Below are 23,486 nucleotides of genomic sequence, written 5' to 3' on the forward strand. Positions count from 1 at the left end.
GAATAAAGGAAAATACTGTGTGACTAGGTGGAGATAAGGACTGAGCTATCATTCCTGAGCCTACTTTGACTCTCACTGCCAAGGAGGCCAGAGGGGTGGATGGTTTAACGTAGGGGACCTATAGATGACATAGCGGAAGTTCAGCAATATCTTCAGCAGCAGTACGAGATGGAAGGGTAGGGCTGGGGTGGGTGGGAAGATAAAGAGTGGGTGAAGAGAGCTGGAAAGAAAGGCTACAGAGCCCTGAGATGAATATTCGTTTGTTGAACCCACCAGCTACATTCCTGGGAGCAAAGTCCAGCAGTGCGCTCTGCTGCCATGTAGGCTAAGGAATTCACTGCAAAGACACAGAGACCTAAGGTCTCAGAGGGCAGAGAAAGAATGGTGGCTTCTGATCTATAGCCCAACACCCAGGCTACTTGGAGAGAATCAAATGAGAGGTTGGCAGATTATGTGAAAACAACAAAAACCAAAATAAGGTAGATGAATAAAGTAATTTAAATAGAAAAAAATATTGACAAGTTTACATTTTCACTGTCTTGGAATCAAATGAAGTAGGAACTTCATGTGAAAGATTTAATACATTGCAAGAAGCTAGATGCAACATTTTCTTTGCTTAATTTAGTATAACTTTTGACCTTGTTATGTGTATTGAGACCAAATTAACTACAGATGGGAATACACATGTGAAAAAAATTTGTATTATATTTTTAATGGGTTTCTGAAGGAAAATAAAACAGTAAATAATCACTCATTTTATTACCCAAAGGTGCAATGGAGGTATCTAAGAGCAGTGCACTTAGTGCACCAGATAGTGTATATACACCACTTGAAATCTTTGGCAAGCTTTTATATGAAAAACTAATACGGTGCAGGAAGAAGATTAAAGATGGTTCAGGTAAATGTTTAGGAAAAATAGTGAAAGAAAGGGAGTCCAGAGGGAGAGTGGCATGTAGGGTGAGCAGCAGTGGTCAATTCCTAACTTCTGCCCTTTTGAGAGATAAAGAGGACTTCATGGTTAAGGACATATCCAAAATAGATTTTGTTGGTGCTTTTGTTGTTTTTACCCTTCCTTAAGGTTTATAATAAACCACACCACTAAGCTGACCCACCTTATCCCCACATTAGGGTAATGAGAAGGACTACTGTCGTATGGAAGGCAGAACAACTGAGAAAATTTATCCCTGCAGAGGCTAGTTTTGTGCTCCTGCTACTGTATTCTAGATTTATTCTACTTCACATCCACTTTTCATCTCTCTTCAGAAAATTTAAGGGCGGGTTATTGGATGGCTTCAGAAGTTAAACTCTTAAATCCTCAGAGAGTTTAAATGAAGCCAGACTCCAATGTACATTATTGTGGTTTTGATATATCATTAATATATCATTAATAATATATACCATGCGAAATTCTTAATTTAGATTTCAGTGAAACTCTGAAAATGTAAATCTAGTGGTGCATTCAAAAAGCCATATGTGGTAGATTACACATCTAACCCTTGTAAATCAGTAATGAGAACTTTACTGTGCAGTCGACCACAAACAAGGCTGGAAACTGGTCTTCTCATTGCTATGTTAATTTTAAAAACGATAAATCAGAGTTCTTAAGGTTTATATATAACTTTGCTCATGAGCAAAAAAAAACTAGGTTTAATGATTTCATCTGCCTTGGAGATTAAAAAACTGTCATGACTTTAAAAAATAGGTAAGATGAAACACAGTTAAAGATTTTTGTGAAGTAAGTTTAAGGATACAGCTGGAAAAATTTAAAGTGTTCTGATTGCATATAAATCACGAATTTTGGCTAACGCATTTTTATAATGTTATAACGTAATCATATCCTGAAGGCATTAATCAGGGACAATTAAAACTAAAAATATCATGCTACTAAAAAGCTGTATAAATTGCTTTTTTAGTATACTAGTAAAATCATTGACAGCATGCCTTTATGTATGACTACAAACCAACTCAAACTTCGAAACAGTTTGACACATTTTTTTCACCTTGCCAAATTTTAATCATTTTGTTACTGTTCATAACTTGCTTTCTACTCAGTATAATCAGTGTTTTTCATTCAAGTGAAGGAAATAAATAATTCTATAAACTGGAGAAATCTAAAGAATATAATTACAACACAATTGCAAATACCTGATATTCTTAAATCTCAACTACCAATATTTAAAATATTAAGTTTAATATAGTGCTTTGACATAATCCTTCAAATAAAACATATGTATACTTAGGGACAAGTGGTTCCAACTCTAGATGCCATTTTTAAGATCACTTTTTTTTAGGTCTATACACTGAGGCAGTTGACAGTAAATAAGATGGTGAAAATTTTTCTCAAAAACGATTTTGTGTTTTCTAAAATCTTGATTGAAATTCAATAATAAATTTTTCATGACCTGTTTTCTGTATTAAGTATACATAAAAAAGGCAAAATGCAAAGGATAAAATCTTAAAAATTGAGGCTCTATGTCAAATACTCTAGGGTTTGAGTCCAAGTCTCGAATTTTAGCTTTGTGATCATGGGAAAGTTAGTTCTGTTTTCTAAGCCTCAGTTTTCCCAACAGTAAAATTGAGAAATCAGTCATTTTTCTTAGGAATGCTAATTAATTTAGATAACATATTTTAAGTATATGATGGCCTATCTGAAACATGTTAACCATTAACCATTAAACTTAGCTTTCTTATTTGTAAAATGAGGTAACAATCCCTTATGATAGAGAACTCTTGAAAGGTTAAAGGAGGTGACATAATAAAAAAATCTACGGCACAGAATAGATGCTTAACAAGTATTAAGGGTTCACTGACAATACTGTATAAGTGTATAGTGAGCACAAGCTGTATTTCCAGATGCTTATAGTGAGAACAACTCTTAAAAACTACAAGGAGGACCTCAGGGAGTTTTCTAAATTAAGATGGTTTTTGTTTCCCAAAGTTACACTCAGCATGTTTTAACATTCATACAGTGTTTAATAGCACCATTAAAATATTTTCTAATATAAACAATATTCTAATTAAATTAAAGCTTTAACAGTAAAGGATCTTAAGAAAAATATCTTAAGAATAACCACTTTTCATAATAATTCCTTAAGAATTATGTATCCCAGTCTTACCCCTACAACATGTCTTGCCAAAACAGAAATATTAAGTGTCTGATTTATTTTCTGGCCAGTGTCTAATAAGATATACACTAGTAGCCAAGAGCCCACACAAGATAAGCTCAGCCTTGCTTTTATTATAAACCAAGGAAAGATATGATTTTCCTATCAAGAATTCATTTATATTCAGAAGTACATAGACTGAGCACCTGGGATGCTCAATCACTATACTAGATGCTGAGGACACAGACAAGTATTGAGGAAGATCTTTGACCACAAAGAGATTAGAAGGGGAGGGAGTGAATGGAATGCAAGTTATAAGAAAAGTATACTGAAGTCCGCCAGGTTCATGCATGGTAGAGTGAGAGACGATCCGGGAAGTCAAAAGTGTAAATTAATCAGGGTTCTGATGAATGGGTAGAGTCTGAACAGCGATAAAGGGAGGAAGAACAACAAAGAAATAGCCTTCTATTTAAATTCTAAAACAATACATTTGAACACACTAAGATCTGCAAAAATTACCAGCCTTTAAAGAAGCTCTTTTGGTTATAAATTAGTTTTTCCTCATCTGAGAATGCCCTTATTTCACCTCCATCTTCACTGACAATCCTTTCTTTCAGTATTTCAAAAAGGTGTGCTATCCTTCTGGCTTTTATGGTTTGCCATGAAAAATCTGCTGTTGTTAGAATCACTGTTCCCCTAAAAATAACATGTTGTTTTTCCATGTCATTTTTTTCTTTGTCTTTAGCTCTCGGTTTTGATTATGATATCTCTGGCTTCAAGTATTTCTTGTTTGGAGTTTACTTGCCTTCTTGAATCTGCAGATTTAAATCTTTTGCCAAATTTGAGAAGTCTTCAGTCATATTTCTTCTCTCCTTTTGTTGACTTCTGGAACCCATGACAGCTGCTTTGATTTTTCCCACAGATCCCTGAGACTCTGTTCATATTTTTCCCAATCTTCTTTTCTCCGTGGTGTTCCTATTACATACTTTCTTCTGATCTATCGTTAAGTTCACTGACTTTTTCCTCTGTCATCTGTATTCTATTCAGTATAACCAGAGAAATTTTTATTTTGGTTATTCTTTCCTTAATTCTAATATTTACATTTGGGTTTTCTCTATATATTCTATTTATTTGCTAAAACTTTCTATCCTTCCATTCATTTCAGGAATGCCTGCACTTACTAGTTGGAATATCTTTGTAATTGATATTTTGGTCTTTGTCAGATAATTCCAAAATCTTTGCCATTTCAGAGTGGGAATCTGTTGAGTGTATTTTCCCATGCAAATTGAGATGTTCTTATGTCTTTACAGAGGGTGTAATTTTGGATTGTATCCTAGACATTTTGAAGAATATATTAGAACACTCTCAGTCTTACTTAAATCCTACAAAGAATGCTGATTCTTTTTTTCTTTTTTTTTTTTTTTTAGCATAAAATCAACCTAGTTGGGTTCAGGATGTACGTTCCAAACTTTCAAAGCTTCTATGAGCTTTCAGTTTCATTGTCAAATTTTCACTGTCAATTTTCAAATTGATATTCAAATCGATCCTATGTGTTTGTCACCAAGGGACCAGTCTGGGACCGAGGTAGCTCAATGGCTTAGTAGCTCATTTCTCAAAGAAATTTTAGGGCCATATTCATACATACACAACTTGGAGTTGAGCAAAGGAGTTGATAAACAATTTTATGGGGTTACTTTCCCTAGCTCCTCCCTCTCCATTATCTCTCTGGTACCTTCCATGTCCCTGTGGTTCTCATTTCAGTCCTGCTTCCAGGAAGTTTGGGCTCTAGTTATCTCACTAAGCCGTGTACTTTTTATGACTGTATCTGCTTCTAGGTCTGAGTAATAGGAGGACAGAGACAAAAAGCAATGGGGTTTACCTTGCCCTTTTGGAATAAAAGCTCTGCAGATCACAGAGGAAGGTTCACCTCAGATTTTTATGAGTCCTACTGCTGCCACTGTTGTCCCCACTGCCACTACCACAGGATTGCTTGGCAGACTGGCCAGGAGAGAATGTAGAAACTTTTCTTAAAGGGGAGATATCCCCTGCTTTCTCTAAGCGTTAAGGGACCTTTCTCTTCCTTGATTTAAACTAGAGGTATTCCCTAGAGCTTCTCTATACATGCCCTAATAACCACTTTCAAGTTTGGGCTATGCTGAGTCCAGAAAAGAGAGAGAAAAATAATAAACTCACTGCTGGTTTGGTGGTACTTCAAATTCTTGTCTTCTTCCCAATCTGCATGCTACTATTTACTTTTTAAAATCCTCAAATAGCTGTTCCATTCTCCCATGTTTAATAGCTGCATTAAATGAAAGAGAAGGGTGGAGTGTGTTTACTCCAGTATACCTTAAACTAGATAGTACCTTAAAGTACTAGATAGTACCTTAAACAGAGTTTCTTCTCTGCAAAAAACAAAAAACAAAAAAACCCAGTAAAAACCAGCATTGTGTAATTTAAAGATAATTACCAATGGAATTTTTACAATGCAAATGAAGCATCTCAATAATCACAATATTTTCTAGGGTCATTACCATTCCAACCACTTAAACACCAGAACTGGGGAGACTATGGCAAATGCAAAGTGACAGCTTTGCTGCATCACTAGATTATTTAAATATTAAAGATGTAAAGCTTTGTAATATCTGGAAAAGCACTTTCTTCTGTATGAGTTTATACAGTTTCTGCATTTTTGCCATGTAATAATTGATAATACTTTATATACCATAACAGAAGTGACCTACTAACCATTTGCATTAAAATAACACAGGTTACCTTAATATTACTACCTACTAATAACTAAACAAAAAGAAAAAAATGATGTATAAGGTATCAATTTTCTTCAATACTCTTATTGAAGAAAATAAATGATATAGAAAAATTTTTACTGCGATCAAGACAGGATCATAAAAAGATTATTAAAATTTGATGATAGATGATATGCAGAGTTTTTAAAAAGTACTAAGACTTCTCAAAACTTAAGAGACATGTACCAATACGTTTATGCTTGAAAGTCATGATAATCTAACTGTGGAGAGAAAGCTGGCTCAGAATAAAAGGAAGACAAATGGGATTTTTTTTTTTAAAGTTACCTAGGCAAGAATAACAAATGAATAGCAAGAAGGAAAAGATTTAAAAGAATGTGTAAATAGTTTCATTTAGTCACCATTCTATCCTTAGCATCTAGAACCTAATACACTTTGGGGCACAGAGTAAGTGCTCCAAAATATTAGAGAAAATTGAATAAATGAAAAAAATAAACAAGGAGACAGAGAAGTGGAAGGAAGATCCTCTGAAATGAACCAATAAAAATTGAGTAAGAAGGACAAATAAGCACAGATCATATAATCCTCTAAGTATGTTTCCAGACCTTTCAGATATCAGCACTTAGAACATGATGAGGATTATCATCCTTTTTATATCTGATATATCTGAGACTCAGACCATTATAATGTACCAATAACCATGCTTTGTGGCTATCTGGATTGAAGAAAAGCAAGGTTGAGAAATATGGTGTGAAACCAGCTTCCAATATATGCAGCAAATTCTCATATGTTGATTTCTAGTAAGTTTAATTATTATTACTGGGGGATTAAATAATTAAATGTCTAAGTTACCAAAATAATAGCTATAGCTTAAGATTTCTGAAATATGTACTTTTTAATGTATAATTTGTAATTCTGACTAATATATAAAACTATGTCTCAAACATGTTCATTAATAATAGAGTGACGATACAGCTATTTTGCCTGGGGCATCCATTTTATGCTTTTGTCCAAGCATAATTACTAATGATGCCCCCTTTAACTTTTCAAAGTGTCTTAGTGTGAATTATTACCAATAGATGAAATTACACATTACCAATAGATAAAATTACAGACCTTTATATTGCAAAGCTAGAGTCATGCCCCGGCCCAGTCTGACTGCCTTGGGTTTTCTTATTTTCTTCGCTGGAGGCCCGAAGATTGGTGCATTTTCTTATATTCCAAGCTGGTACCACCCAATTTACCTCCTTTGATGCCAGTTTTCCCCACCCCTTTTTTCCTGCTCCACAGGGCAAGTGTTCAGATCCATATCATATTAGTGTGCTTTTGTTCATCACTTATGAGACAAGGGAAAAGAAATATTACATGTGGAGAACTTGCAAAGATTATAGGAATGTAGTAAATCCTTACAAAATCCTCTTGAAATCCTATCACTTTTCTACTATCCCATCGGGTATGATAAGTGAAAATCTCTTTGAATCTCTCCCTTAACTTCTATCCTTTAACAATCATTTTCTTTTTTCTTATTCTGATTTCCCAGAGGGCCATAAACTGTACTTTCATCTAAGATGGCCTCCTTTTCTTTCAGTTTATAAATCCCCAACTGATGTATAATAATATGCATCCTTTAGTCTGAATGTAGTAGTTTCCTATTGCTGCATAACGAATTACTTAGGTAGTGCAGTGACTGAAAGTTACCCCCATTTATTACTGCACAGTTCTATAGGTCAGAAGTCTGGGACGGCTTAACTCTGCTGAGGGTCTCACAAGGCCAAAATCAAGATGTCATCCAGGCTGGACTCTTACCTAAAGGCTCTGGGGAAGTACTGGCTTCCAAACGCATTGAGGTTGCTGGCACAATTCAGTTCCTTGCCTCTGTTTTTCGAAGGGAGACTGTTAAGGTTAGATCTCCATATCTCAAGTTTAACTAAGGGACTGTAATTACATCTGCAAAATCCCTTCCAGCAGAGCAGTACCTAGATTAGTGATTGACTGAATAACCAGGGTACAGGAATCTTAGGAGTGTCATCTTTAGTATTCTGTCTACCACACTGAATATATTCCATTCGCATTTCTGAGAACATCTACATTAAAAACTGAGCAGCAGGGCTTCTCTGGTGGCGCAGTGGTTGTGAGTCCGCCTGCCGATGCAGGGGACACGGGTTCATGCCCCGCTCCGGGAAGATCCCACATGCTGCGGCGCGGCTGGGCCCGTGAGCCATGGCCGCTGAGCTTGCACGTCAGGAGCCTGTGCTCCACGACGGGAGAGGCCACAACAGTAAGAGGCCCGCGTACCGCCAAAAACAAAAAAAAACAAAAAACAAAAAAAACTGAGCAGCACTTCATGAAAACCTATCTCACACAAATATGATGACTTGTGGGTACCCAAACCTGGCACTTGTTTATATAAAATTATTTACATTTAATGCTGATGCATTCTTTAAGATATTTGATAATCTCTAAATTTTATGTCCCACTAGACTGAATGGGCAAGAACCCCCAATATCATCCCTAATAAATGTATCTGAACTCCCCGTGAAGACTTAATTACAGTACCAATTCATTTAGAAAGATATTTATAATAAAGGTTAACTTCATTGTTTGCCTAGCCCAAAGAATTACAAGTTTCAAAATACTGAATATTAAACTAATTCGATTTTTTTGGTAGAAAAAATATAGTTCTAACCAAAAGGGTATTAAAGTAGAGAGATGATCTCAGTAATTTCTTTAAGTATATTCAGTCTCTGAAATTCTCTGTTCTTTAGGTACCACAATGCAAGAGAAAATGCCACGACTGCTGTTTAATGAAAATTAAGCTACTTGACAGAAATTGGCTTGACCTCTTCTCCTTATCCAATAAAAATGGTTACTTCTGCTAAAATGTGGTTTGGAGAACATACTGGTGTTTGGAAAGGGAAGTGTCTGGAGATTCTCACATGTACAGTGTTAACATAAAAGGGTTATTTAAGTATGTTTTAGTCTCTGAACATATTTCTTATTTGGCAGTTGCTTCATAGGTGGCCTGTATGCCTGTTTGACAACTTGCATGTACAGAAAATCAGAATTATTCAGAAGTGTACAGAAGAATAAACCATCATCCCAACCTGATGAAAGACAGAAGGCTTATTAATAATAATGAAGCAATAGAACGTAGGGAGAGTTAAAGCATCCCTGAATTGGAAATCTGGTGGTAAAGAATGCACAGCTTCTCCTATCAACATGTATTAAAAAATATTCATAGCTGGAAACTCATACTGACCCAACACGTACCTTTGCCAGCTCTAAGTATCTACCAATTTTCTATACTATAAAGTCCTTAAAAGGTTTCATGAAACACACACACACGTGAACAACGACTATCACCACTGATTATCAATCACTGCCAGGTTACGGCAGAATTGCACAGAGTGTTCTGCAGAATTCTGGGCTTCCATAACACCTCTTCAGTGGGTCTCCTAAGATCTTTTCAAGAGACCCACAGAGTCAAAACTGTCAACATTCACACTGATGGTGCAAAAGCAATGGGAGGTAAAACTGCCTTCACTGTCAGTCATTTTATTTTTCACTGATATTCACTCCCAGGGGGAAAATGGCAATTTCACTTTTATATATCCTAGATGAAGCAGTAATATGTATTAATTTTATTAAATCTGAACTCCTGAGTATATGTATTTTTTAATATTTTATGTAACAGAAAGGAAGCATGGATAAAGCATTTCTGCCACAGACTAAAATAACATGTTGTCTCTAAGAAAAGTACTGTGAGATTGTTTGAGTTCTGAGCTGAACTCCTTGTGCTTTTTGTTGAACACCATTTTTACTTGAAAGAATGTCTGACAGACAAACAAAGGTTATTCAGATTTGCGAATGTGGCTGACACCCAAAAATGAACAAAGTGCATCTGTCACTCCAAGGAAACCAACTGATGGTAGGTTTTGTTTATTTGTTGCCAATAATAAAATTCAAGCTTTCAACTAAAATTAGAATATTGGGAAAATTTTATCTGCTACTGTACACTTGGAAGCTTCCCAAAACTTCAGGAATTGTTCTGATGAGACAGATGGCGATACTGACGAATATGATATATATATATATATATATATATATATATAGTATAGTGAAATGTGTCAACATACAGAAGATCTGCCTAATACAGTGAACCCATATTTTCCCACTGACGAATCAATGATTCTCTAAAATGCTATCCATAGTTAAAACATCTACTTAAAGTGTGAGATACACCAACAGATATTAATGTAACAGACTATAAATGATTACTGATATGCATTCAGATTCTACATTGCTACAATCCACTAACCACTAAGACAATACCACTGAGTTTTAGTATACTTTCAATAAGAATACTCACAATAATCTGAAAATACTCATCCATTTTCCAACTACACATCTTTTTGAGGTCAGATTTTCCTCATACACTTAAAGCAAAATAACAAATACCAACACCTTACATGCAGAAGCAGATATAAGATCCCTGCTGTCTTCTACGAACCAGATATAAAGTGATTTGCAAAAATATAAAACAAATTCATGACTTCTCACTGTTTTTTGTTTTTAACACCAATTCTCCAAATCAGTGTCATGTGTGAGAAGTGGATTTCTGTGACCAAGTGTAACTGTAGCATGTATAAAAATATATACAATAATGCTTTAAAAGTTTTTTCTTGGACTTCCACTTCTGGCATACAAATGCTAGAATAAAAATAGCAAAAAATCTTCTTAAATGCAAGGCTCTGTATACCAGTGAGGGCCTAAAGAAAAAGAAAGGAGAAATGCAGAGTTTGGAACTGGCACTAATGTGCTTGGCTGCCTGTGGGCATTTGCCAAACTGAAATCCAAAGGTATTCAGCTTTAGCCACCACACTGAGACAAAGACAGCACCTGTCATCCAAATTGGAAAGGAAGATGTAAAACTATCCTTATTTGCAGATGACATGCTACTAGATATAGAAAATCTTAAAGACCTCATAAAAAAAACTATTAGAACTAGTAAATGAATTCAGTCAAGTTGCAGGATACAAAATTAACATACAGAAATCTGTTGTATTTATATACACTAATAACAAACTATCAGAAAGAGAAATGAAGAAAACAATCTTATTTACAATCTCATCAGAAAGAATAAAATAACTAGAAGTAAATTTAACCAAAGAGGTGAAAGACCTGTACTCTGAAAACTACAGGACATTGAGGAATGATATTGAAGATGACACAAACAAATGGAAAGATATACTGTGCTCATGGATTGGAAGAACATTATTTAAAAGTCCACACTACCCAAAGCAATCTACAGAGTTAATGGAATCCCTATCAAAATGCCCACAGCACTTTTCACAGAACTAGAACAAACAGTCTGAAAATTTATATGAAACCACAAAAGACCCTGAATAACCACAGCAATCTTAAGAAAGAAGAACAAAGCTGGACGTATCACACGTCCTGATTTCAAACTATATTACAAAGCTATAGTAATCAAAACAGTATGGTACTGGCATAAAAACAGATACATAGATCAATGAAACAGAATAGAGAGCCCAGGTAGATCACATTAAAAGGAGTTCAGGGCTTCCCTGGTGGCGCAGTGGTTGAGAGTCCGCCTGCCGATGCAGGGGACGTGGGTTCGTGCCCCGGTCCGGGAGGATCCCACGTGCCGCGGAGCGGCTGGGCCCGTGAGCCACACCTACTGAGCCTGCGCGTCTGGAGCCTGTGCTCCGCAGCAGGAAAGGCCGCAATAGTGAGAGGCCTGCGCACCGTGATGAAGAGTGGCCCCCCGCTTGCCACGACTAAAGAAAGCCCTCGCACAGAAACGAAGACCCAACCCAGCAAAAATAAATTAATTAATAAACTCCTACCCCCAACATCTAAAAAAAAAAAAAAAAAAAAAAGGAGTTCAGACTGATAGTTGATTTCTCAACAGCAACAATGGATGCCAGAAGGCAGGTGAACTAGATCTACGATGTGCTGAAACAAAACAAAACAATGCACCCAGAATATTAGGATTCTACAGTCAAAATACCTCACGAGAATGAGAATGAAATTAAAACATTTTAAGACTAACAAAACTTTAAAGGCTTGCGACCAGCACATCTTTCCTAAAGGAAATTCTAATTCTAATATTGTTTCAGTCAGCAACAGAATATTGTCAGAAGAAAGATCTGAGTTGTAAGAAAGAATGAAGAACTAATAAAACTATAAATATGTGAGCAAGTCTAATTAAGCACTGTCTACAGAAAACCATAACAACATCTTGTGAGTTTTAAAAATTAAATGAAATTCTTAAAAATGATAATACCCTACAATCAAGGCAGGGTGTGTGAAGTGTTCTAACCACCATGTATTCCTGAGAGAGAAGCAAGCTTAACTTTAGACTTTGATAACTTATGTTTGCATGTTTACATTTCTAGGGTAAATGTATCTTCTCAGGTTCACCTGCTGAATTCTCATCCTCTAACTGAAAATGAAAATGTTGAAATTCTTCAAAGTTTGAGGCTTTATACCTTATCACCTCTATGCTCTCCCGCCAGGTGATATTTTCCAGTTAAACACGACACATACACTGTGGTTTCTTCATTCATCAAACACTGATCAATTAATGTACTCTTGATTGATGACTACTAATGTTCTGTTACATGTCTTTAGTGCACATAGGATTATCTTAGGTATATGCCTAAGAATGGAATTAATGGTCACAGGTTATATATATGCCAGTTTTAGCAGATACTGCCAAAAGTTTTCTAGAGTGGTTATACCAATTTATGTTCCTTCCAGAAGCGTAAAAGTGTTTCATAGATTCACATTCTTTCCGCCACTTGATAATGTCAGACTTTTAATTTTATCAATCTCATTGGTAGAAATCTTTTAATCTGAATGTGTATTTTCCTTATTACTAATGAGTTTGATATCTTTTCTTTTTTAAAAAATTCACCCTTGATGTATCCTCTTTTAAAAATGGTGGTTAACTTTTTTATCCTAGGCAGTTATCATTTTTGCCCTACATTAGTACCCCCCTTATCCATCAGGGATATGTTCTAGACACCCAGTGGATGCCTGAAATCACAAATAGTAGCAAACCCTATATACACTATGTTTTTCCCCTATACATATGTACCTATAATAAGGTTTAATTTATAAATTAGGCACTGTAAGACATTAACAATAAGAACAATTATAACAATACCCTGTAATAAAACTTATGAACATGTGATCTCTCTCTCAAATGTCTTATTGCTCAAATTTAATGCCTTTTCCATCTTAACTAAGCTTTATTATGCTCTGTGGCCATAACTTTAGCAGTTTGAGGTGCGACAGCAAAACAAGTATGAATTTCTTTTTCCTTCTTCACAATTTCATGGATACAAGACTTATTCTTACTGGAAATCTTAGCAACCTCAGCATATGATTTCTTTCTGTTCTTATCAAGTCCAGAACTTTCACCTTTTCACTTAAAGGAAGCACTTAATGGCTTCTCTTTGGCATATCCATATTGGCAGCATCACAACTCTTGTGCTTTGGGGTCGGTTAAGTGAAATGAAGGTTACTTGAACACAGGCACCACAACAGTTCAGCAGTCGACCTGATAACCAAGCTGGCTAATAAGTGGCTAACACTGGAGGAAGGAATGATTGAGGTCCCAGGTGGGACAGCACAAGGTGGTGGGAGATTTCATCACGCTACTCAGAATGGTGTGCAGTTTGAAACTTCCAAATTGTTTATTTCTGATATTTTCCATTCATTAGTTTGGACCTTGGATGACTGAAGTAACTGAAACCGCCGAAAGTGAAACCTTGGATAAGGGGGACACTGTATTTAGCATGTCTATCTGCTTGTTTATTTCTTACTGATTTAGGGAAGTTGTTTTTTTTAATTTTTTTTATTTTTTGGCTGTGTTGGGTCTTTGTAGCTGCATACGGGCTTTCTCTAGTTGCGGTGAGCGGGGGCTACTCTTTGTTGTGGTGCCTGGGCTTCTCACTGCGGTGGCTTCTCTTGTTGCAGAGCACAGGCTCTATAGTGTGTGGGCTTCAGCAGTTGTGGCACACGGGCTCAGTAGTTGTGGCTCGCGGGCTCAGTAGTTGTAGTTCATGGGCTCTAGAGCGCGGGTTCAGTAGTTGTGGGGCATGGGCTTAGTTGCTCCACAGCATGTGGGATCTTCCCAGACCAGGGTTTGAATCCGTGTCCCCTGCATTGGCAGGCAGGTTCTTAACAACTGCGCCACCAGGGAAGTCCCAGAGAAGTTGTTTTTATACTCTGGGCTCCAATACTTTGTTGATTACATGTGTTGCAATTATTACAGAACACTAATTCCAAGATTCACATTATTTCACATTGTGATACATCTTAAAATAATGTCTTACAATTAGAATTCATCATATTTTCTTTAGAAAAAAGAAACATAAAATAATGGCATATCTTGAAATTAATGACAATGAAGGCACCTTAAAAAATCCATGAGATATGGTGTCTTCTCCCTGAGAGAAGCTTGGTTTCTTCCTCTACTGTCAATATGATGTCTTATGATAGAACTTTTCAATATAAATATAGTTGAATTCATTAAGCATTTCCTTCATGATTAGCATTTTTGTGTTCTTTTTCAGAAATTTGTCTCTACCTCAAAAATATAAAATTATATTTTTATATTTTCTGTTCTAAATTAAAAAAATCTAAACCATATGGAATTCATTTCAACATTTTTCCATCTGAATGACTATCTTAATATCATGTTCCTCCTTTTCCAGTGTTCATTTCCCAAATATGTGTAACTGCATTGCCCTATTTATTATAGACCATATCTTGATACCTAATAGAGAAGATTTCCTCTCCATATACTTTCTTCCCTAGTCTCTTGGCAATTCTTAGGCCTATGCTCCTCCATATAACAGTTAGAATCAGCCTTTCAATTTTCCTCCAAAATTTGTTAGAATTTTTAAAGAAATATGTTGTATCAACAGATCAATTTGAGGGAAATGGATATTTGTATCATCTTTAGTCCTTCAGACTGTAAATACACTTTATCTTTTCATTGAGTCAGGTCTTCTTCACTGAATTTCAAGATAGCTCAATAATTTTCTCCATATGTCTTAGATATTTGTTATTATATTATATATTCCAAATAATTTTATTTTTTGTATATTTTTAAATATATTTCATAGAATTTTTAAATAAAATGTGTCACTGCCAATTGCTGGCATATAAAATGCAATTGGTTATTCAATATTGATTTGCTATCTAACCACCTAACTCTTCCATTAATTTTAACAATTAACTCCATATTCTCTATTTTTTTAAATGTAGACAATCATAACGTCCACATCATTTTAAGGCCTAAATGTTCCAACGCAGCGTTGAACAGAAATAGTGAATATAGGGTCCTGTCCTTGTTTCTGATTTCAAAAGGGATGCTTTTAATGCTCCACTATTTAAAAAAAATATTCATATTTTTTTATAAATATCTTTAACCCGGTTAATAAAGTTCCTACTTTGTCCTATTTTGCCAAGAGTTTTGAATTGCCTGAAAGATATTTTCTTTATCCATTGTGATGATCATATGTTTTTTTTGTTGTTGTTTTTTTGTGGTACGCGGGCCTCTCACTGTTGTGGCCTCTCCCGTTGCACAGGCTCTGGACGCGCAGGCTCAGCGGCCGTGGCTCATGGGCCCAGCTGCTCCACGGCATGTGGGATCTTCCCTGACCAGGGCACAAACCCGTGTCCCCTGCATCGGCAGGCGGACTCTCAACCACTGCGCCACCAGGGAAGCCGGATCATATGGTTTTTATCTTTAATTGGATTACAGAGTTACATTTTAAGATTTTCTAATGTTAAACTACCCCTGTATTTCCAGAATAAATCTCAAATAAAATAACCCTACTTGGTTATTTAAAAAATACATTGTGAGATAATATCTGCTAATATTTGATATAGAATTCTTTATTTCCTGAGTGAGAATGGCTTATTATTTTTCCTTCTTACACTGTCCGCTTTAGAATATGGTAAGAAATTTATATGGTTTGAATTCACCTTTTTCTATTCTCTAAAATAGCTTGTATAATATTGGAATGATCTGTTTTCTGGAATTTTAGTAGAAATCATCTGTGAAATCATTAGGGTTTGGCATTTTCTTGGAAAGATTTTAACGGACTGATTAGATTTCGTAGCTTGCTAGTGAATGATATAGGCTATTTTTTTGTCTAGTCTCTCTGCTAGAAATGGCCAACTATAATTAATCATGTTTGTTACCATAGCCCCAGTTCGTTGCTCCTTATATATATTTATATAACATGATCCAAATTTTAGTGTTTTATCTAATCCCAAACCCTTCACCAGTTCTTAAAACTATTGAGACAGAATTTTTGAACCCACAGTCTAAAGATTTAAGAATACCATGTTTCCTTACTCCTTCTCCATAAGTTATGGGAGGGAGTAATTAATTATTGGAAGGTATATTGCTTTTCTATGGTTGCTGTTATCAAAAATATCACAAATTTAGTGGCTTAAAACACCCAAACTTGTTATCTTACAATTCTCTACATTAGAAGTTTGACCCAGATCCCACTGGCTAAAATCAATGTATCATGAGGCTGTCTGTGCTCCCTCTGAAGGCTCTAGTGGAGAATCTGTTTCCTTGCTTTTTCCATGTTCTAGATATTTCTTCACCTGGGGCTCCCTGACTCCATCCTCAAAACCAGTAATGACAAGTTGAATCCTCACATCACATCTCTCTGTGCTTTTCTTCAGTAATCATATCTCTCTCCAACTCTGAGCTTTTCTGCCTCCCTCTCCCCCTTTTGAGGACGCTTGTGATTACATTGGGCATACCAGACTTCCTAGGATAATCTCCCTATTTTAAAGTCAGTTGACTAGGAGCCTTAGTTCCACCTGAAAACTTCATTTCTCTTTGCTATGTAACCTAACATATTGCCAGGTTCCAGGTCCATTAGGACATGAACATCTTCAGGGACCATTATTCTGCCAGCCACAGAAAGTAAGGCAACTTCACTAGCAATACCAGTAGTAATAGTTGGGACTTGCATCTGGAATTATACTTTATTTCTCTTTCAATTTAAGGATAGCACCATAGTTCATCCAAACCTAAGATTAAAAAACTTTGACTGAAACTATGACATAATTCTAATAGGCCACTGATTACAAAATTAATCTCAATTTCAGGTATGTGAAAAGATGAACACACATATGTTTGAGAATTGATATTTTGCTGATTAAAACACTTAATAGCATTTTTTTCCTCCCAGTATCTATATACCTATCTACTAATCTGCCTAACTAAAACCACAGGAAAGAATGTGCTTGAGGAGGTGGTAAAACAACTTTTACCCTCTAAACAGCTTTTCAAACATAAGCTTAATAAATAAGTATAACTTATCAACTGAAACATTTATTTATAATATTCCATAGCACTGATACGGCCTGGCTCATTTAAAATGCACATATCTTCTGCATCAGTAAACAAGCAAAATATCTTATTGTTTCAAATTTTAAATGCTGGTAAGTAAAAGTTACTTCCAAGCTTATATTAGCTATTTCTTTATATACTTTAATATATACAATTTTATTCTAAAACTTCATTCAAAGATATTTTTCTCACCTTCAGATTTCTAGTTGTATTGTCCTCGATTAACAAATGCATCATGTTATAAAGGAAAGCTGCCTCTCATTATAGTAAGATCTGAGACAGAGGTTAGCACCATGTGGCATTTACTAACAGTGATGCTGGACAAATATGCAACTTCTCTGCAGGGAGTAAAAGGATGTGATAGAAACTAGTGCCTACTCAGTGCCAATTAAAAACTCTCTGCCTTTGTGAGGTCAATAACATAGGCTCTATTTTAAAGGTGAGCAATTCAAACTTTCAAGGTGTTAAATAATGTGCCCACATTCATGTAGGTAATAAATAGCAGAGCACTGATTTAAATCTAGATGTCTGACTTCAAAATTGATGCTCTGTTCTGTTTCAGAGTTTCCTTCATCTGTAAAGCAGTAATGATAACAAAGCTAGAGAGTTTCAGAAAATAAATGAGAAAATGTCCATTAAAGTGTTGCTCAAGTTACAATGCACAGTATAAGTATTACATTGCTTTTAAAATATAGGCATTTCTCTCCATTTACAATTCAAATTAACAACCAGAATTCAAAGTTTTTAACTGCTGTCCTTCCCCTCTCACTACATGTAGGAGAGTAGGGGAAATTTTCATGGTAAAGTAACCATTCAGGCCCATATTATCCAAACTAATAAATACTAAATCCACTTCTTTCCTTTCTCCTTCCTCTATTTCAGTATTTTCACTATAGTATCCAACGTGAAATGGACTGACTTCACATCAGAAATAGATAAAAGAAAGAAGGGATATATGAACTTAAGCATCTGACAAAAAAAAAAAACCCATAATATACATGAGGAGATTTAAAAATGTGTGTCAACAGATATTCAATTGATTTAAGCTCTAAATCTCTTCTGTTTTGTTATGCTAGAGATTGAGAGCTGCTAAGATCACCAGTAGGCTACACATGCTTATTTAATTTGGGGGACAAATCACAGAGCAGTTTATCAGCACTCTCTTAATAAGAGTGGATATTATTAATATTGCCCCATATTCTTCTTCTCTTATAAAAGAGTATATGAGTATCAGGGAAGATCTATGCCTTAGGCTGCAAGCTACAGAAATGAAAACTTTAAATTGGCTTAAATAATAAGGATATTTATTGGCTTACACATTCAGAAGCCTAAAGGTTAGACCAGGTCCAAGGTGTGGAGGATGCCATAATTCAACAATGTCATTAAGGATAAAGGCAGCCTGCATCTCTCCATTCTGCAGTGTATGAATTCAGATTCATCTGAAGGCTAGTTTCCTTTGTTATTATAGTAATCATGGTTGCATCCTTCCTTGTTTACACACAGTGGGGACAGACATGACCAAGCTTCAACCATGAAAAATGTTTCTTTCTTCAGCTTCATGAAGCAGACATAGGTTACAGGTCGCATGTCCCAACCATAGCAATTCCATATGCTGACTGCTTAGGCCTGAGGTCCTGAAACGATCCCTTTGATAGGCCTGGACAAATCATGACCCAACTGTAGAGGAGTATCCTTTTCTACCTGGCATCACGGCTGCACAGTGGTGGATGCATGAGTGATAGGGTGGCAACCGCCATGTCTATTTCACACAAATGTCTTTATAAATCTTACCAATGTATTATAACTCTAGGCATAAGTATGGTTCATGTGAAAAGATTTTTTGTGTGGGGACAGGGATAGGGATAAAGAGACTACTCTTCTGATTTGGTTGTTAGAGGTTTTCATTCAATGTCCCCTAAAGAAATATCTCAGATTTTTACTCTGCTCAAGACTAAATATGAAAAAAGACGCTTGTCTCATATTTGGGATGAGAAAAAGAAATGCCACAAGATACAGAGGGGAAAACTAGGACTTAGTGATGCCAGAGAAGACCTTGAGAATCTAAGCACTCAGAAACACAGATCTCAGAAAGGGCATCGGACTTTCCACATCCTATGCTATAATATTTAAAGCTAGTTTTTATCAAGCTCTTAATGGACAAGATGAACAGAGCTGGGGACTGATTACACCACTGTGCTACCGAACCATATATATTCTAATTATACTAATAATTCCAAATATACCAAGCTACCTCATTATTCAAATGTGCTTCAACCCAGAAAATGTTTCACAGCATGAATATGCATGCTATTTTCAATTAGAAGATTTAGCAAGATATAAAACGTAGTCATAGTCAAAGAGAAATTGGTTCGCCTCACATTAGTAACTGCTTTCTTAGTCCATGCATCCATGCTGTAAAGAGGTGGTGAGAGTCCATAATTATGGAAGATACTGTCCGAATTGCTGATTTCTCTCAGATGCTCTACTAAGGCAAGAAGTTGATCTGGCTATATTAAGAGAAGGTTTTAGGGGCAACATAGTTGTTTAAGTAGAGGAAAGGTAATTATTTTGAGACAAGCATTATTGGTAATCAAATGCTTCCATGGTTAGGTTGATTAAAGCTATATATCAAGATTTAATTTCTGAAGATTCAGGCAAGAAGACAACAAAACTGCAGGAAGCAAGTTAGTTAACATTAGGAAGATCATCCCTAAATCAATTCAGCTTTTCCTTAGGTGTCCAGCTCATTTTATTTTTACAGTCCCTTCTAAATCAAACAATCCTTTGATTCCATCATCATCTGCTTCATACTATTATAACTATTTTCCACTTACTATCTCAGATTTAATCATCTGAGGAGGCTAGTGAGAACTTAAGTTAACAGAACTAGTTAGAATTACTTTTTTAAGCACCAGTGGTACTTAATTTATTCTGTTTTTGCCACTTTTTTATTGTTCGCCTCACAAGGAATAAATAACACCTCAACGATGGTTAAGTTAAAATACACACTACACTATAGTAATGAACCCCACATGACACATCAAAACCAAATCATGACTCTTAAATATACCTTACCAATAACCCAATAGTAATACCTTATTAAAACCATACAGGGACTTCCCTGGTGGTCCAGTGGTTAAGACTCCACGCTTCCAATGCAGGGAGCGCGGGTTCGATCCCTGGTTGGGGAACTAAGATCCCACATGCCGCGCAGTGCGGCCCAAAAATAAAAAAACAAAAGACACTATACATATATATAGTGTCTTAAGACTAAACATATATATAAATAGTTATATAATTTTATTTATCTACAGTTTTAGCTATCTATCTGTTTAGATAGGTAAATTTATATACATGCATTTATATTAGCATTAATGTGGTATTTTCTCAAAATTAAGAACTGTGGTTCATGGATCCTACTGGCTATATGGTTACATTTTAGGGATTTTAGATATCCAGGACAAAATATAGAAAATTTGCTACTTTATGTACAGAAAATCCTCATTTGTCAGGCAAATTAGATGGACTTTCTTTCACAGTCTGCAAAGAACTTCAAATGTATAACTCAAAAACAAATCCATTAGCCTGAAAAAGGTCAATCCTACTGACGTTAACATATTGTGCCTCAGTTTATGAATAATAATGTAATTTTATTGAATCCATGGGTATATTTCTGGGGGAAGAAACACAAAAAAGACCTTGTGATATTCTTAAAGCATCATTTAAACTTTTCTCCAATATATAGTACATACATGTCCTCAGGTTGTCTCATTAATAACTGAAGTGGTGACAAACATATAAGTTGAAAATATATATCACTGACATTCTAAAAGTGTTTCATTCAAACTAGCACTTTCAAATAATTTTCTATATTTAAACAAATGACGTGTTCAAGTTCCCCAGGTCTCCTCCAAACTGTAAAAATTTTTATGTACACTTACCAACAGTATCACATGGTTCATCTTTGTGTACACAGAAATCTTTCCTAGAAAGAAAAATAGAAAATATTGTTTCTTCCACAGAGTATGTGACTGACTCATTTTTAATAGTTATAATGAATAACTGAACCATACTCTTTTTTTTTTTTTTTTTTTGCAGCACGCGGGCCTCTCACTGTTGTGGCCTCTCCCATTGCGGAGCACAGGCTCTGGATGCACAGGCTCAGCGGCCATGGCTCACGGGCCTAGCCGCTCCGCGGCATGTGGGATCTTCCCGGACCGGGGCACGAAACCGTGTCCCCTGCATCAGCAGGCAGACTCTCAACCACTGCGCCACCAGGGAAGCCCTGAACCATACTCTTTATCTCTAAGAATTTAATAAAACTGGAAATAAGATTAACTAATTTTTAATTCTAAGAAAATGTGAGAATTAAATTGTTATAATTTTTACCTGATACAATCCTAAAACATTATGTCCTATTTCCTATACAATATTTCATAAAAATTCCATCTTGTTTTGAATTTTAGAGTATTTCATTGTTTTATTACAAGAAAAATATCTGGTGTAGGGATATGGTTTTCTGTTTGAAAAATATTGTTAAGATCCCTACTTCACATGACATAAAAATAATTTCAAAATTGAAGATTTAAATGTAAGAAATATAATTTAAAACAACATAACATTTTATATCTTAAGATTGGCAACAGACTGATAATTTTAATAAAGGCATGAGGAAATTAGTATTTTTACACAGGTGGGATATCACCGTGAATAAAATTCTATAATTTTCTCTTTATTTAACTACCATATCTTAGAGAACATTCCCTAACTAGTAATGAGCTTTAAAGGGAAACTATATGAAAGCAGAACTTTTTATCTACCTTTTACTAGCTTTGTGACCTTAGGGAATTTACTTAACCTTCTTTTGTCTCAGTCACTTCACCTAAAAAATAGAGGTAATAATGATATCTATTCACCACATAGATTTATTGTACAGCTTAGATGATTTAACATGTATAAAACACTTAAGACATAGGTTTTCTGTGTGGTTTGAATGAGTTAACACATACAAGGCATTTAAAACAATGCCAGGCACATAGAAAGCTCTCAAGTCAGTTGTTGATGTTTTTGCTGTTTTTTGTTGTTGCTGTTGCTTCTATTCCTGTGCCATAATTTAAGCAATTTCCTAGTAATGAGCATTTAGGTTCTATAGAATTTTTAACAAACAATATGACAATTTGTGTGTGAAGGAGAAAGGAAAAAACTATTTTTATTCCTCTATTATAGCCATCTGAATGCCATTCCAAAATGAAAAATAACTTTATTTTTAAAATTTTATTTTATTTATTTATGGCTACATTGGGTCTTCATTGCTGCGCATGGGCTTTCTCTAGTTGTGGTGTGTGGTCTTCTCATTGCGGTGGCTTCTCTTGTTGTGGAGCACAGGCTCTAGGCGCGTGGGCTTTAGTAGTTGTGGCTCTCAGGCTCAGTAGTTGTGGCTCGTGGGCTCTAGAGCACAGGCTCAGTAATTGTGGCACACGGGCTTAGTTGCTCCGCGACATGTGGATCTTCCCGGATCAGGGCTCAAACCCGTGTCCCCTGCATTGGCAGGCGGATTCTTAACCACTGCGACACCAGGGAAGTCCCCAAAAAATCTTTAAAAATTAAGTGTAACACTCCTTTCACTGTCCCCAGTGACATCTACATCGGTAATTACAATGGTTAGTTTTCAATCCATATCTTGCTTGGCTCATCCAGCAGAATCCACAACTCTATGCATAGTTTTATAAATATTCTGTGCATGTTTAAAATGTATACTCTCTATTAGTTTGGAGCAAAGCTATACATGTTCATTAGATCTAGCTATAACAAGCCCAGATACACAGTTGCTCAACAGAATGAGAAATTTTGAATTTATTTTTGCATCTGCTACTAAGGAAGAGCTCTTAAAATTCCATTGTTATAAATTTGATGATGTTTCCCTGTGATTCTACTAATTTGTGCTGTTTATGTCGAAGCTCTCTCTAAATTTTTATTATTTACTTTGAATTATTGTTTTTATTACTGTGTAAAACCCTACTCATCCCTTTTAATGTTTTCTGTGTTAAAGTCTATTGTATCTGACATTAACAAATATTAATATATTAGTAAAACATTAATATTTGCTTGGCATATATTTTCCTTTGTTTTACTTTCACCTTCATTTCCTCTAATTCTCTTATAATTCTAATTCTAATTCTCATAAATTCTCTTATAAAT

The 23,486-nt window shown here is 35.5% G+C and overlaps 1 protein-coding gene across 1 annotated transcript in view; it reads right to left on the reverse strand.

Annotated features, from left to right (window-relative positions):
* Positions 1-23,486, reverse strand: part of ADAMTS19 (ADAM metallopeptidase with thrombospondin type 1 motif 19) — a 280,800-nt gene that overhangs the window by 162,880 nt on the left and 94,434 nt on the right. The window contains 1 exon segment of the mRNA XM_032627346.1: positions 21,230-21,273. Coding sequence (XP_032483237.1) covers positions 21,230-21,273 — 44 coding nt within the window.

The sequence above is a fragment of the Phocoena sinus genome, chromosome 3, assembly GCF_008692025.1.
Source record: "Phocoena sinus isolate mPhoSin1 chromosome 3, mPhoSin1.pri, whole genome shotgun sequence".
In the NCBI taxonomy this organism is placed as follows: Eukaryota; Metazoa; Chordata; class Mammalia; order Artiodactyla; family Phocoenidae; genus Phocoena; species Phocoena sinus.